Source organism: Schistocerca americana, chromosome 3 (assembly GCF_021461395.2).
Source record: "Schistocerca americana isolate TAMUIC-IGC-003095 chromosome 3, iqSchAmer2.1, whole genome shotgun sequence".
In the NCBI taxonomy this organism is placed as follows: Eukaryota; Metazoa; Arthropoda; class Insecta; order Orthoptera; family Acrididae; genus Schistocerca; species Schistocerca americana.
Window position 1 is genome coordinate 975608641 of NC_060121.1, and position 16677 is coordinate 975625317.

Sequence of the window (16677 nt, forward strand, 5' to 3'; positions counted from 1 at the left end):
TTGCTATTAGGTGGTGGTATATATAGACATTCATTAGGATAAATAATTAAATCAGTAATTAAATTTTGTTTTATAATGTTACAAAGGTTAAATTTAGTAGTGGTGGCAGTCTATTGAATCAAGTAATACTTTTGTTTAGTTTTATGTCAGATAATGGTAAAAGTAATAAAATTCGTTGTGCTATTTGGTTGACACAAGTATACTTCTGCTGTGGTTTACAGAGTTTCATGTATATTTCTCAGGTTTTAAATTTTCTTAATTAGTGCCTTTGATATAATATATAAAATATGGTTCAGCAAATTTAGATCAACAAAAGTATAACATCAGATACAGGACTAGAACTAGATAAAAATTTCAAATATAAAAGTATTTTCAGGCCAATGAAGGGTTTAATTATTAATAATACTACAGTTAATAACTTCTTAGAGAAAGTAGACTGATTACTGGAAAGAGTGAAATAGAGCCGCCAAATTAGCTATGTCTAATGTCAGTAAAAAGTCATTAGCACAGAATACTTTTATGTACACACTGTATGTGAACATTGTCGGTTACCAATTTCTCTTAAAAGAAAAAGTTTGTGTAAAACTAAATGGCTCATCCTGGCTTAAATGAACTATTGAATAATAAGTTTTAATGGAATTTTACCTCAACTAGAATTTCAATATTTTATGTGGATATGACATGTTAACTACCAGTATATTATATGAAAAAAAGAGAAAAAAATATCTAAGGAGTAGAATGGTAGCAAATGGAGTAATTCCATTTCAAAGCCTTCAAGCTACTCACATTCCTGGAAACATTTTCCGCTTACTTGGACCTTTATCAACAGTTTCCAGCGGGGCACTTCCCAGAAGTCTAGGGATAAAAAATCTGCTTGTGGTTCATAGAATATTGTGTGAGAAAATGGCAAGCTGAGTTTTGCAGGAGTGATACTTCTAAATCTATGCTGATTTGGGGACTGAAGCTTTTCTGTCTGAGATGGTGATGAGAAAAATGCTTAGTTTTTAATTAGTGCCACAACTGGTCATTATGAAGTTAATTGTATTCTTTCATTGTAGTATAAAGATTTAAGCATTAAGTAAATGGCTGTTATAATGACAATTTTCATTTAATCTCATTTACTTTGAAAAAGTGTAGAATTTAATTCCTATACTTAACTGCATTGTGATGATGTGACAGAACCAAAGAAGATGGTAGAGGACAGAAGTGCAACTGGGCTTCCCTCTTGTCATATTTAGCTGTGCCGGGGAAAGAAAAGTAGTGTATTATTCAGTATGCTAAAGAGAAGGCTATGCCAAGAAACAAGGGAATGAGGGACCACGTGAGGTATAGTGTGTATGCTAAAATACAACAAATACGTATGAAAGACATGATAATTAAATATGTGCTGCTGAAGAGTAGGTAGTCAGCAATCTAGGTGACACTTCAGGATCAGTGCTGGAGTGCTGACTGCCATACTTCTCTAAACATGCCAACATGCAAATTGTAGTTATAAGTAGACAAATTTTACCTGTTGCAGTATAGCATCATCCATAAATAATTTTTCATTGTCATACATTAAATAGTTTGGTATGAAAAAAAAATAGTATAATATGAAGCAACTATTTGAATATTACAATGGAAAAGGTAAACCCTACATTGTGTTTAACAGGAAGGGTTTTGAGGCGTTATCCTACACTATTTGAATAATAGTCTGAGTGACAAGTACACAGTGTATGATAGAAAACCATATAAAAGGTGCTGCATACTTGATGGACAAGATGAGAAGTGTAACAACTTGAAGTGACTAACCCTAATTTATAATCTGCAACATTATTTAAAAAATTAGCAATCAGGACTATTCGAATAACATATTTTATGAGATGTAGCTTCTGATGACAGTAGCTTACAATACAATGAGCCGGGCTCAGATACTGCTGTGATGTGTTAAAGTAGATTGATTGCAAAAACTGAATTAATAACAGAGCTACAACATTCATGAAATTTGTATTTGTTGCACTGCCCTTTTCCTGTGTCGCTCTTTCCCTGCACTGCTCTTTTCCTGTGTCGCTCTTTCCCTGCACTGCCCTTTTCCTGTGTCGCTCTTTCCCTGCACTGCCCTTTTCCTGTGTCGCTCTTTTTTTGCCGCTCTTTCCCTGCGCTGCCCTTTTCCTGTGCCGCTCTTTCCCTGCGCTGCCCTTTTCCTGTGCCGCTCTTTCCCTGCACTGCCCTTTTCCTGCGTCGCTCTTTCCCTGCACTGCCCTTTTCCTGCGTCGCTCTTTCCCTGCACTGTTCTTTCCTAGTTTTGCTCTTTCCCTGCACTGTTCTTTCCTAGTTTTGCTCTTTCCCTGTTTCCTCTTTCCCTGTTTCCTCTTTCCCTGTTTCCTCTTTCCCTGTTTCCTCTTTCCCTGTTTCCTCTTTCCCTGTTTCCTCTTTCCCTGTTAAGTTTCCCCTGCTCCGCTCTTTCCTTGTTCCTTTTTTCCTTGTTCTGATCTCTTTTTCCTCTGCTATGGCCATTCTTTCTTTCCTCCTTTCCTTCTCTTTTCTTCTCCTCCCTGTGTGTGCCTGACGGCCACCCACGCATTTGCTGCATAGCAGGAGACTGGGTAACGGGTAATTCCCCGCCCCGGGTTGGCATGTAGGACCCGCAGGTACCACCTGGTACATGCCAGGCCCAGGGAGGGGTGATTGCCTGAGCTATCACCTTCCTCCTTTGCCAAGTGGTCCCTCTGTCAGTCGTTCGGGAAGTGTGACCTAAGGTGGGGACAATCGCCTAAGGCGGGAGCTCCCCTTTGGAGGGCCCCTGCTGGAAAAAGTGCGCCATCGGAGATGCTGGCAATCGTGGGGGACTTCTTCCCAATGTTGACTTTCCTTCTCTTTCTCAGAGTGTTTCTCATAAACAGAAATGGAATGAGGCACCTGCCTCAATGTCTCTTCCTGTTGCGCCTCGATTTCTAGTAGTCTCACGTTTAGACAAAAATGAGACATTTGCTACTGTTAACCCCTTTGTTATACAGAAAGTCGTGGATGGCACCTCCGGCCCTGTGAAGTCATTCTCTCATCTCTGCAGTGGTAATTGATAGTGCTCTCCAGGCCCAGAAACTACTGAAGGCCCAAATCCTCTACGAATATCCTATAAAAGTGGAGGCCCACAGGACACTTAACTTGTCCCGCGTTGTTATCTACACCCGGCTGTTGGATGGTTTGACGGAGGACGAAATAACTAATTATCTATCGGATCAGGGTGTTACTGCTGTTCATAGTTATGAAAAAGAAAGCTGCCGATTTGTTTCCCACTCACACATTGTTCCCAAGTTTCGATTGGTTAACACTTCCTACCAAGATAAAGGCAGGCTATGAAGTCATCTCTGTACGCCCTTATAGTTCCAATCCGTTGCAGTGTTGTAAATGTCACCAGTTCAATCATACCAGCACGTCATGTAAAAACGCAGCCAAATGTGTCATTTGTAGCAGGAATGCACACGAAGGTGCCTGTCCACCTCCTTCCCCTTGCTGCGTTGTCATGGAGACCATCTGCTGCTTCTCGTTCTTGTCCCATCTATCAAGATGAGCAGGCTGTTCAAGAGATAAGGATGAAGGAAACGGTACCTTTTCCTGTTGCCCGTATACTGTTGGCGAGCCGTAAACTGATTGTCTGGAAGCTACAGCACCATGTTAGCCTCTCCCCGCCCTACGAAAAACATGGCTACACAAACTTGTGACTTACAGTTCAGTTCAATCATGGCAAAGTTGCCTCACCTTCAAGCAGACACTCCATCTCCCGCTTCCCAGGCTGTAGATTCTGCTACCCATTCTTTGCCCTCACCTGCGAAGACGGTTGCAATGCAGCCAGCGAACTGTCAATTCAAAAAGGAATATTTCCGGAAAGATTTCTTGCGTACCTCAAGTTGCCAGCCGTCTGGCTCTTCTGCCAATCGCCAAAAGCCAAAACAGTCATCCAAAGGCAAACAGTCTTCCCCCTCTCTGACTCGTCGGTCCATTTCAACTGACCGACACTGGGGAAGCTCCATTGATCCCGCTGAGTTGATGGACGAAGATCCTCCATCTGTGGATTCTAGTGGCTGTCCTCCCTTGACAGCTCGCCCTAAGCACCCGTCAAGGTGAGTGTTTCTTCTTCATTCTCTGGTGTTTTCTAAATTTTATGGCCCTTTAAAATGGAATATCCGTGGCCTTCGGTGGTAACAGGGCGGACCTCCAGCTGCTCCTGCGCTCTCAATGTCCGCTTGTAGTCTGTCTCCAAGAAACAAAGCTACGTCCTCAAGACCATTTTGCTCTTTCCCATTTTACTTCACTACGGATGGACCGTCCCTTTACAGCAGGGATTCCTGCTCATGGTGGGGTCATGCTGCTTCTACAAAGTGTGGGAAATACACCGTCAGTCCAAATACAGTTGTAGGTATCTACAAGATGATGATTGTCATCGTCCTATCGCCTTGCACACCCACCTGCAAGCAGTTGCTGCTCGTGTTTTCTTTCCCGAGTTCACCTTTTCCCTCTTCACCATTTACATCCCTTTGTCTTCTGCTGTCACTAGGGCGGCCCTGTTGCAGCTTGTTGCTCAGCTTCCTCCACCCTTTCTGCTCCTTGGTTACACCAATGCCCATCGTCCTCTTTGGGGCTCGCCTGTTGCCTGCCCGAGAGGTTCTCTTTTGGCAGATCTTCTTCATCATCTTAATCTCGTGTGCCTTAACACTGGCAAAGCCATGTTTCTCTCTGATTCCACGCACACTTATTCCCACTTAGACCTCTCGATCTGCTCTGCCCATCTCACTCAATGTCTCGAGTGGTGTGCTCTTTCCGATACTTAACCGAGTGACCACTTCCCTTGTGTGACTCGCCTGTATAATCATACCCCGCCACAGAGGCCCGCTCATTGGAAATTCTCTCTTGCTTACTGGAGGCTATATTCCTCCTTGGCAGATTTTGACGACCGGCTGTTTCCCAGCCCCGATGATCAGGCTGAGCACCTTGTGGACATTATTACCTTGGTTGCCGAATCCTCATCCCTCGTACCACTACTTCTCCCCGTTGAGTCCCACTCCCTTGGTGGACTGTGGAGTACAGCAATGCGATTCGTGCCCGACGACGTGCACTTCGTGTCTTTCACCGTCATCCTACATTAATGAACTGCATCCGCTACAAGCAACTACGTGCGCAGTGCCGTCGCACTATTAAGGAAAGTAAGAAAGCGTGCTGGGTTTCCTTCACCAGCTTGTTCAACAGATTTACACTGTCCTCTCTTGTTTGGGGTGGCCTGCGTCGACTTTATGGGCCTACCCCCCACTCCCCGATTTCTGGTCTGACTGTGGCGGGAAACGTCATAGTCGACCCTGTCGATATTTCCAACACTTTGGGTCGGTACTTTCTGGAGGTTTCAAGTGCCACCCACTACCATCCTGCCTTCCTTCCTTGAAAACAGGCGGATGAGGCTCGTACAATCTCTTTTCTCTCTTTGAATCGAGAATGCTACAATTCTCTTTTTTACTGTGAGGGAGCTAGAGCATGCTCTCTCCTCATCCAGGTCTTCTGCTCCTGGGCCCGATACAGTCCACATCCTCATGCTGCAGAATCTTCCTCTTCTGGGAAAACACTTTCTCCTCGATACCTACAACTGTATTTGGACTGACGGTGTATTTCCCACACTTTGGCGTGAAGCTATTATTGTTCCCCTACCTAAGCTTTGTAAAGATAAATGTCTTCCTTCAAGCTATTGTCCAATTTCCCTTACCAGCAGTGTTTGTAAGTGATGGAATGCATGGTCAATGGTCGATTAGTGTGGTGGCTGGAGTCACACCCTCTTCTCAGTAATGTTCAGTGTGAGTTCCGAAAGCGCCACTCCGCGGTTGATCATCTCGTCACCCTGTCAACGTTCATCATCAATAATTTTCAGCAGAAGCGACAAACAGTGACAGTTTTCTTTGATTTGGAGAAAGCCTATGTTACCTATTGGTGAACAGACATTCTACGTACTATGCACACATGGGGCCTCTGCGGTCTTCTTCCCACTTTCATCCTGGAATTTTTAACGGACCAAGTTTTCTGGGTACATGTGGGTTCCTCCTTATCCCACACCTTTTCATAGGAGAACGATGTGCCTCAGGGCTCCGTACTGAGTGTCGTCCTCTTCGCCATAGCCATCAACCCCATTATAGACTGCGTTCCAGCTGGCATTTCCGGCTCTCTTTTCGTTGATGACTTTGCTATTTATTGCAGCTCCCAGCGGACGTGTCTCCTGCAATGCTGTCTTCAGCGTTGTCTGGACCATCTCTGTTCGTGGAGTGTCACAAATGGTTTCCGCTTTTCTGCTTCCAAATCCGTTTGTGTCAACTTCTGGCGGTACAAGGCGTTTCTCCCACTGTCTTTGCGACTGGGCCAAAATCCTCTCCCGTTCGCGGATGCAACGAAGTTCTTGGGGCTTACGTTCAATAGGAAACTCAGTTGGTCTCCCCACGTGTCTACCTGGCTGCATGCTGCACCCTGTCCATCGATGTCCTTCGTGTATTGAGTGGTACCTCTTGGGGGGCTGACTGGACTGCCCTCCTCTGCCTCTATCGATCTCTTGTCTGCTCCAAGTTGTATTATGGATGCATTGTCCACTCTGCACGGCCTTCTATCTTACGCCGTCTAAATACAATACACCATTTGGGGATCAGTCTTGCCACTGGTGCCTTCCGTACTAGCCCTGTTGAGAGACTATGCAGAAGCCAGTGAACTACCACTGTCATACTGGCGTGACATCCTACTCAGTAGGTATGCTTGTCGGCTTTCTTCCATGCCAGGCCACCCAACCTGTGACCCTTTTTTTGATGGCATTCTTGACCGCCAGTATGAGATGTACGTTTCTTCTCTGCGGCCTCCCGGTGTCCACTTTCGTCACCTGCTTCGGCAGCTGCAGTTCACACTTCATGCACTTTCCGAATGGGAGAGAGCCCTTCACCACCTTGGCTTCAGACACAGGTTTTTGTTTGTTTTGACCTCAGCTCGTTCCCAAAGGATTCGACTCCCGAGCTGACGTATCGCTGCAAATTTCTCGAACTTCTCTCACAACTTGCCGATAGCATATTTTTGTACACTGATGGTTCAAAGTCCGCCCACAGCGTTGGCTGTGCTTTTGTCGTTGGGACTGATAAGTTTCAATACCGGCTTCTTGACCATGCACAATTTTTACAGCCGAGTTTTTTGCCCTCTATCAGGCTGTTCACTGTGTCTGTAAGCACCAGCTCACTCGCTGTGTGATCAGCTCTGACTCCCTCAGTGCCCTTCAGAGTCTAGATGCTCCCGATCCAGCCCACCCCATCGTTTGACGGATTCAGGACTGTCTCCATTTGGGAGCCTAAGTGATTTTCATTTGTGTTCCTGGCCATGTTGGTTTACCTGGGAATGACGCTGCTTATGCTGCAGCCAAGGCCGCTGTCTGTCTCGGGCGGCCCGCCTCGTACTCTGTTCCCTCGCAAGATATTTGTGCTTTCCTCTACCAGTGTATCACGTCACTTTGGCATGACGATTGGTGCTCCTTTCATGGGAATAAACTCGGAAGTGAAACCTCTCCCAACAGCCTGGTCGACTTCCTCCCAGCCGTCTCGCCGTGAGGAATAATGTTAGCTCGGTTGCAAATAGGGCACTGCTGCTTTAGTCACTGCCACTTATTGAGTGGCGACCCTGCACCCAGCTGTTCTTTCTGTAGCCAGCCATTAACACTCAAGACATTTCCTGATCCTCTGCCCCTATTTTAGCCACTTATGTCTCAGGGTCGGGCTGCCGCCTGCTTTGCTGGACATTTTAGCAGATTATGTGCAAGCTGTGGCTCGCGTTTTAAATTTTTTTAAAAGCAGTAATATAGCAAATGAGATTTGATTTCTACCTGGTGACTCCCGTTTCTTGTCAATGTCTTTTAGATACTCTTCCGTAACTTCTTGATTTTTTTAGATTTGTTTTTTCTTCCTTTTTGTATTGGACCTTGTAATGGTTTTTCCCCTTGTGGTTCAAGCATTCTCTGGTTCTATACTGGGTGCTTATGGCCTTAGATGTTTTGCGCCCTAAAACCCCACACACAAAAAAACTCAATTAAGACACTGTGAATGGGGCTGCTCTTAAAATTAGTAAAACAGTTAGGAAATGCTACTCCCTACTCCCCTGCATACATTTTATGGACCAACTTCAGTGGTAAAGCTAGAGAAATTGTGCAGGGAAACATCACAACCATCCATGCAGACATCCTCTTGACAGCATTTGTGAATGGACTGAAAACGAGCAACTAATATTGCTACAAGGTTCCTTTTTCTTTATATCGTATTCTGGCTTGTGCAGTATGATTACTGATGTAAGATTGTGATAAGAATGTTAGTTTAGACGAATAATTCGTAATGATGCTCATGCAAGGTCATAATAGGTAACTAGAAGGCCATTTATGTCTAGGTCTTTGCCTTTGAAAGCTGCTGCAGATTTTTCGTGAGAACCCCCATGTGCTTTATAATATTTGTGGCCATTATACTTACCAAAACCTTCACAGATACTGTAGTAATAATTATGATCAGTGCAATTTTGAAACTATTTTTAACATAGGAACTATGTCGAATGATTCTTGTTGTGTATTTTCCTTATGAGGGACTGGAGTATGTGATGAACCACGAATGGGGAGAGCAAATACAGCAACCATACAGACATGAAAGTAAAATCTGAAGATGATCAGAAATTTCGGATGTTTTCATTATGATCATCTGATAAGGCAACAGAATTATTGTTTTTGTATTCGGAGAGATGTCATTGTGTAAATAATCTTTTCAGTCAAACCTTTGCAAATTTTTTAAATCTTGTGGTTGGATGCTCACTGCCAAATTCATTGACACGTTCTGATGCTTGAAATACATGTTTTATGTTGCATTGAAATATTGGTTTTCAATGAGGCAGTGAAGAGGTGCAGGACATCTGTTCAGCAGAAGTCCTGCTGAGATCCCATACAGCGTTCTGAGCAAGATTTCCAATTTGTTCATTATTTCACACATTGTGTTCCACAAACACAATCGTGAAGAGGAGCCTTTCAGGGATGTGGAATGAGGCAAGTTACACCTTTAAAAAATTTAATACAAAATCTTTTAATTGTCCACATTGCAAACAGTATACAAAATTAAGTTTGATAACTCGCTTCGATTGCTCATACAACCATCCTCATTTCTGAAGGAACAAGCAGAAGCAGAAAATGGCTATAGGTGACTTCAAGAATATACATATATGAGGGTAAAGCAATATACAAAAAATTATGACATACCAATTGTGGTAAGACATTGAGTCAACATATACATTAAAGCTAGACCACATCGCCTGTGTACCTTGATACTACGGAAGAAAGGAAAAGCAACTATCAGATGAAGATGAACCATAATCAATTTTACGACTTTACAAAAATAATGTAATGGAATAAATATGCGTATACCATCCTCATATTAAAGACTTCAGTAAACTTCTGGCTGTACCAACAAGGTAAAAAGAGAGTGATTCTAAACCTATATGGATAAAAGGAAACAATTTCATTACAAATATTGGAAAGTTGTCATAAACAGACTACATGAATAATATTATATAAACAAACATATCACACTTACAAAATTGACCTCAAGTCTAAAATTTTTTATACAAAGTATGTTTGTAGCTATGGCCTAAACAGTCATGTGTTACTCAAGATTGAACAGTGCTTTTGTAAAACTAATGTTAGGTTTGGTTTCCAAACAACTGACACACAAAAATCATACTTTTGCCACCAAGTTGGTCCTAGAAAAAATAAGTTTAATAAATCAGGAGCATATGAAATTAAATGTAATGACATTGACCAGTTTTATATCGGCCAGACGAGCTGTTCTTTTGATGCTAGTGTTCAGCCAAAATAAAGTAGCCTTACAGTACAGGACACTGGCTATGATAGGGAGCTGCCATGCAATGCCCAAAGGAAGAATGCTCGATATATTGGAGGAATCAGAAGTTTACAGTTGTAAGAAAAAAGGCCCTGATCTTATATTAAATGAACAACAAGAATTTAATAAAAATTATTTCTTCAATATTTTCGACAAACTTCTTTAATTATATGAGGCTAACATGTACTGGAGATAGGTTTGTACCATGTGCTGCCTTTACAACTGCGAGCTGCATTTCCATCGTTCTACATCCATCTGTTAATGCATGCTCAATGTCGCTCTCTGCTGCATTCACATTTTGGGTGGCGCTTCACCCACATTGGCAGCCTTTCAACCTCTGTTATTTTGATTGCTTGGTCATAATGTCTTTTATTCTGTACTTGTACATTGACATTTATATTGTACTTCTTGTTTTTTAACGTTAATTCAATATTTTGCCTTTGTTAGCAACTCTCCTCTTTTAAATTGATAATTGCTTCATCACTACAACTTTGACATCGGATGTGTTTTTCTTTTTGTTCTTAATTTTTATTTTTATTACTTACTACTATAATTTTATTTCTATTATGTAACATGCTTTGTAAATGTGCGCGTTTGCACGCCACGTACTGCCTTATCTGACAGTTGTTGATTGTTCACAAGCACACACTAGTTAATCTTATTATGGATTCAAATAGGTCACAAACAAGTTTGATAGGCTTTGTGTACTTGTATATTTTTTTCTTTTTGGTTTAGACAAGTTACATTTTTTAACGATGCAAGTGTAAAAAATTTTATATTCAGCATTTTTCATGAGTGTGGTATGTTTGTATATATTATTCATGTGGTCTGCTGATCAAAACTTATAGCTTTCATGCTGTTTCATTTTTTGTAATAAAATAATTTATTTTCATTTATCCCCATTGGTTTAGAATCATTATTTTTTTTATTTTCTTGGTACGGCCAGTGCCTTATCAAGTTGTCTCTAATATGAGATTGGTATGTCTTTCTTGTTTCTTACATCCCTATTCTTGTAATGTAGTAAGATTGATTATGATTCATGATCACCTGATAGCTCCTTTTCCTTCATATAAAACAGTAAAACATGCAGAAAATTCATTCTAACCTTACTAATGACTTTACCATGATTGGTCTGCAATTGCTTTTTATACATTACTGTACCTTGAAATGTGTGTGTTGCTGAAATCTGTTTAAGTCAGTCTTATGTAAAGCAATTTTGTTTCTCATCTTGTTCTTTCAAATCTGAGGGATGGTGGTATGAACAACTCAAACTAATTATCACATGAAGTGTTGTATATTGTTTGTGATCTAGACAACTGGAAGAGTTTGTGTAATTTTTTTAAAAACAATTATGTAATAAATTTTCACTTTGCAGTAGAGTTTGTGCTGGTATGTAACTTCCTGGCAGATTAAGACTGTGTCCTGGACTGAGACTCGAATTCGGGACCTTTTACTTTCGCAGGCAAATGCTCTACAGACTGAGCTACCCAAGCATGAGCTACAGCCCACCCTTACTGCTTTACTTCCGTCAGTACCTTATCTCCTAACTTCCAAACTTCACAGGAGCTCTCATTCGAAACTATGCTGATGTACGTTATTAAAAAGATATCTGCCTTGAGAGAAGCCACTGACCCCGTCTTCTTCTAGTCAGCTGCTGTTTTTATCTAACAGTACAAACAAAGCATTTACATAACTTAACACGGACTAATACCAACTGTCTATTTAACCTGAACATGATTAATGCGGTGTTTTCATCCCTGACCCAGCTGTTCTGATAAATTGTAGTAGTAGCTATGGGGTATTACTTTGCTTGGGTATAGGATATGTCAGATGATTTTCACGATGATAAACGATTTATTTTTACTCTGAAGGGGTAATATAATGTCCTATTTTTCTTACTCTTTTTTGCACTATGTTCGCTTTAAACAAATGCTGCATAATGTACTTAAATTTCCATGTGTGTTATGCAGAACTTAGTGGCTATTATGCTGACTATTGGTTTTATTCTTTCATCTAGCACTGTGCTGGAAGTGTTGGAAATGACTGAGAACAACTACATACATATTTGTATTTAACTCCACATTACTAACAGCACAAATTAAATTTAAGCTCTTCAGGTGCATTAGTTGTCTGCTGCTCTTGAACTTTCCAATATGTTTCTCTTTGCTTATTATATTCTAGATTGTAGCATGTTGACAAGCTTTTCTAAGTAGTTTCTGCAGCACTTAGCCTATAAAAATACCTGTTTATACCTTTTATGAATTTGTCTGTGTTCAGAAGGAGAGAATATTTCAGTGTACCATGGGTAACTTTTTTTCCACTTATGAAGACAAAATAAGATGCTTTGTTTACTTTAATTTCCTACATACTTTCCAGTGGCTTATTTAGAATGAAATGTTTCAGTGTCGACAGATTTTGAGAACAAAGCTGCTTGGAAGGAATGTTTATCTGTGAAGGGAGTCAGACTACCAACTGGGTACTACTTTGGTATGACTGCTGCTACAGGCGACCTCAGTGATAACCACGACATCCTGTCAGTTCGTCTTTATGAACTTGATATGCCAAGCGATGTAAGTTTACCAACTTTGTGAGCAAAGGATGGCAATAAAAGGTTATTTTAGTGTTCTTACATACATTTATTTTCTTACAGCCAAAAGACGAGGAAGATCGGTCACAAATTTCTCCTTCAGCAGCATTTTTTGAGCCACCAAGAGGTAAGATGGCATTAATTTATAACTATATTTTGATAAGTATTTTTATCAAGAAACTATGTTTTAATACTGTCTATTTTTTCCCAGATCATGTAGAGGATCCAAAGCCATCATCACTCAGTGGTTTAAAGATCTTCATTTTAATGCTGCTGGGAACACTGGCAGTTATTGCTTTTATTGTCATTGGAATTATGTTCTATCAAAAGCACCAAGAAAACAGCCGGAAGAGATTTTACTAAGTTTAATATGTCTTGTGCCATTTTGATGTTACAAGGAGAAATCGTTTGAAGACTGAAACATCTCATCTCTTTGACTCTCAGTTGCATTAATTTTATAGTGTTACAAAATTGGGTTCGTTTCATCAGTTTCCTGCATGTAACTAGTGTTATTTTATATAAGAAATTGTTTCTTCAGTCATTGTTATGTACAGTGTATTTCATTAATCATCCTTCATTTGTGTTTCATGTTTTGCATTGCTGTGATATAGCCGTAAGAATACAAGTATACTGTGAACACGTCTGTGACATTGTGACTAAACCAAATTAAAGCCACTCAGTTAATAGCCATAATGATCATGGTTGAGACCTATTTGTTTTGTTTTGTTAAGATAATTAGGAATGAAGTTCCTAATCATCTGATTCGGTTTAATAATAACAGCAACACCATATTCAGGTACGAAAATATTTTAAGTTAGTAGAGACATTTGCGTACATTTTTGCCTGTAAAAAGAGCAGTTTGTGAATGTTAAAAGTATAAATGAATTCCTGATTTTTGTTTAATGTGTGTACTTTTGTGTCTATGGCCTCCTCCCTGTTTGCTTCCTTATCCTACTTTATATATACTGACTTGCCTCTCTTGTAGCATCTGCCACTCAAAAATGTTGAGCATCTTCATAATGCTCTATGCCGACTAAATGATCCCATGATGAAACGTGTTGCTCTTCGGATATCTTGCGTATCTCTTCTATTAATCCAGTGTGATAATGGCCCCAAACTGATATTAAATATCAGTAGTGTTCTGTGACTTCGGCTCCAAATGGCAAAAGATTGTCCTTGTTGCATGATTGCTTTTGGGGTTTTCAAATATTTATAACGATAGTGGAAATTGCTCAAGGGACACAAAATCAGGGTAAGGCAACCACTCACCTATAGTGGATCAATGTGGGAATGCAGAAATACATAATAGAAAACAGCGTTCGCACTAGCTTTCGAGCACTAGCTTTCACACACACACACACACACACACACACACACACACACACACACACACACACACACACACGTTATCAGTCTTGCATGACTATAGCAGTGTGTGTTTAATCTTTCCCTTATCTTATGTATTCAGACATTTATGTTATCTGTGTTCTTAAAAGTTGGAAAGCAGCTAATTATCCAGGAATGAAATTAGATGAACACAGTAATCTAGGTGCTTTACTATCTACAGATATAAAGTAATAATGCAAGAAAGTGAAGATGACCTCCAGTTAGCAGTACACTGACTAAATGAAATATGTGCGGAATACAATCTAAAAATGTTATTACCTAAGATGAAAGTTATGGCTTTTCAAGGTAAATATGCACTATGATTGAAAATAGTAATTAATAATAAAGTAATTGAATGAGTGTCATGTTTTACATATTTGAGTTGTGATGAGTTATGATTATGATATTGATATAGATGAAAAGCTGCACAAATTTCAAGCGGTATATGGAGCAATAAACAGAATTCTTAACTACAAAGCACAAAAAGAGGCAAAAATGAAATTTTATTAAACTATGGAAATCCCATTACTGTTGTATAGAAGCAAGAGTTTGGTGAATTAAAAGTAAGACAACAGCAAAATACAAGCAACAGGGATGAGTGATGTCTGAAATGAGTTTAATGTACTTGCTATTAATGAGGACATTACTGAATATGGAGAGTGATGGAAACAATGTATGACTAAATTGAAAGATTACCCTAGGAAATCTTGAAATCCATAAAGAATGGGAGACAGAAGTTGAGCAAGGGAAAGCGGGGACATAAACTTCGGGAAAACAGAACAAGCATGTTTCTAATTCCTGTCTGTAAGATGACAGTATTGAAATACACCAGATTTAATTTCTTCCTTGCAAATTCACTTTGGTATTAAGTGGTGACAAATTAGAAATTGAGTGGCAGTTAGCTGAACCAAACCATACAGTATTCTGTAGGACAATACTTTCTGATTGATTCTAATACATGGGTGAGCACTTGATTTACACACACCTGCCTAGAAGCCCGTAGAATCCTTTTACCGTGAAGATACTTGTTGTTGACTCCATGAGATGACAAAACACATTGAGTAGCTTCACTCTCACTGCAGGTCCTAACAATCCAGAGGAGACATGGACATCAAACAACTACAGGGTCTTGCTGTGCTGTGCTCTGCATCAGTGTGCCGAAGTTGATAATTCTAATACATGTGTGATGGAAGAAATGAAACCTTCAATGTTTGCCATTGACATTGTACATCTGTTGAGCAGGCCAACCACTAGCAAGAAAATGTGACGAGGCTCACAGAGGCTGCTGGTACCAGGGTAGAATTTGACAAAGCTTCTTACTGCTTGTTAGTAATTAGCACCATTCCTTGTCAGTTTTCCCTCGAATCTCCCATCAATCTGTAGTGTGCAGTTAACAGTACCTGACAAGTGTGGTTCCTGTTTCAGCTGAACAATGAATTGCTTGGTTCTCTGTGATTATTGTAATATATCATAAAAAGAAAAGGAAACACCGATCGTGGTCATGGATCTATAACTAAATCCTAACTCTGCGAGCCACTGTGAAGTCTGTGGTAGAAGGTAGTACATTTTATTGTATCGTATATTAAGGTTTCTTCCTGTTCCATTCGTGGACAGAGTGGGGAAACTGACTGCTTGTAGGCATCTGTGTGTGCTGTTATTTTGCTAATTTTATCTGTATAAATTCAAAGGGATACATATATCATGGCTGAAGAATATTCGTAGTTTTTGTGGGTAACTTAAATTTTTCTAAGCAGATTCTCACAAGATGAGATCTCATCTTTTTTAGTGTGTCTGACACTTAAGATTTTTCAGCTCTCTTGTTATACACTCTTGACAGTTAATCAACCTATGGCTAGTCACATATCACCTTTTTTGAGTAATCTTACCTCCTTCCACAGTAGTCTTCTTGCTTTTCTTTGCGGGTTTAGGATTTTGTTATGCGTCGTCTTGAAACTGAGATAGCAGCTCCAGACGGAGTTGCTGATCAGTGCAGCCTCCTGCTACCTCATTGGAATGCTCTGTGTCTGTTGTTAGTCCAACCTAATATAGGAATTATTCAAGTGTGGGCTTTGCCAAGTCTTCTGTACGGAATCTTTTTGATAGTAAAACTGTTTGCCAGTATGCTACTAATGAATCTGGAGATTGCCATTTGCCTTACTTACAACTGAGTGTAAGTGGTCGTTCTGCTCCATACCTCTTTTCTTACTCTAGAGCTTAGTCATTAATCTGGTAGCCAGTAGGCATTTATGTTTTCGAATTTCACAAAGTGTAAAATTTTGCGTTTTTCTGCATAAACAGATACATTTCAGTCAGCGCACCAGGCCATTAGCTTATAAAGATTTACTGGTATTACTGCAATTTTTGCTGACTAGAGTTTCTGTGAAAGTAACAGCCTCATCTGCAGAAAGCCTGAGATTACAACTAATAAATACCATCTGCTAAGTCATTAATGTATAACATGGGGTGTAATGGTGCTGTTATACTCCCCCCATGACACACCCGTCATTACTTCCATAATCTGTTCATGACTCTCCCGAACAATTGATATCTCCTGCCTGTCAGAAAATTTTTGATCCAGTTGAAAACCTAGTTAAATATCCCATAAGAATGTATTTTCTTGAGATGATGTACTGAATCAAAACTTATGGAAAGCTTCACACACCAAATCAAATTGGTTTTCTCTACCCACAGCACTGAGAATATATGAAAAGTACAATTTGATCATCGCATGCATGATGTTTTCGGAGCCCATGCTGATTTCCATGAAGATTGTTTTGTTCCAGATAGGTCATCATGTTC

General features: G+C 40.2%; 1 protein-coding gene across 2 annotated transcripts in view; it reads left to right on the top strand.

Annotated features, from left to right (window-relative positions):
• The window catches only part of LOC124605126 (vesicular integral-membrane protein VIP36), an 86794-nt gene extending 73609 nt beyond the window's left edge, over positions 1–13185 (top strand). For both annotated transcript variants that reach the window (XM_047136603.1, XM_047136604.1), the window contains 3 exons: positions 12309–12475; positions 12556–12619; positions 12704–13185. In XM_047136603.1, the coding sequence (XP_046992559.1) occupies positions 12309–12475; positions 12556–12619; positions 12704–12855 (383 nt within the window). In that variant the 3' untranslated portion in view covers positions 12856–13185. The remainder of the gene's footprint in view (positions 1–12308; positions 12476–12555; positions 12620–12703) is intronic.
• The last annotated feature ends 3492 nt before the right edge of the window (positions 13186–16677 follow it).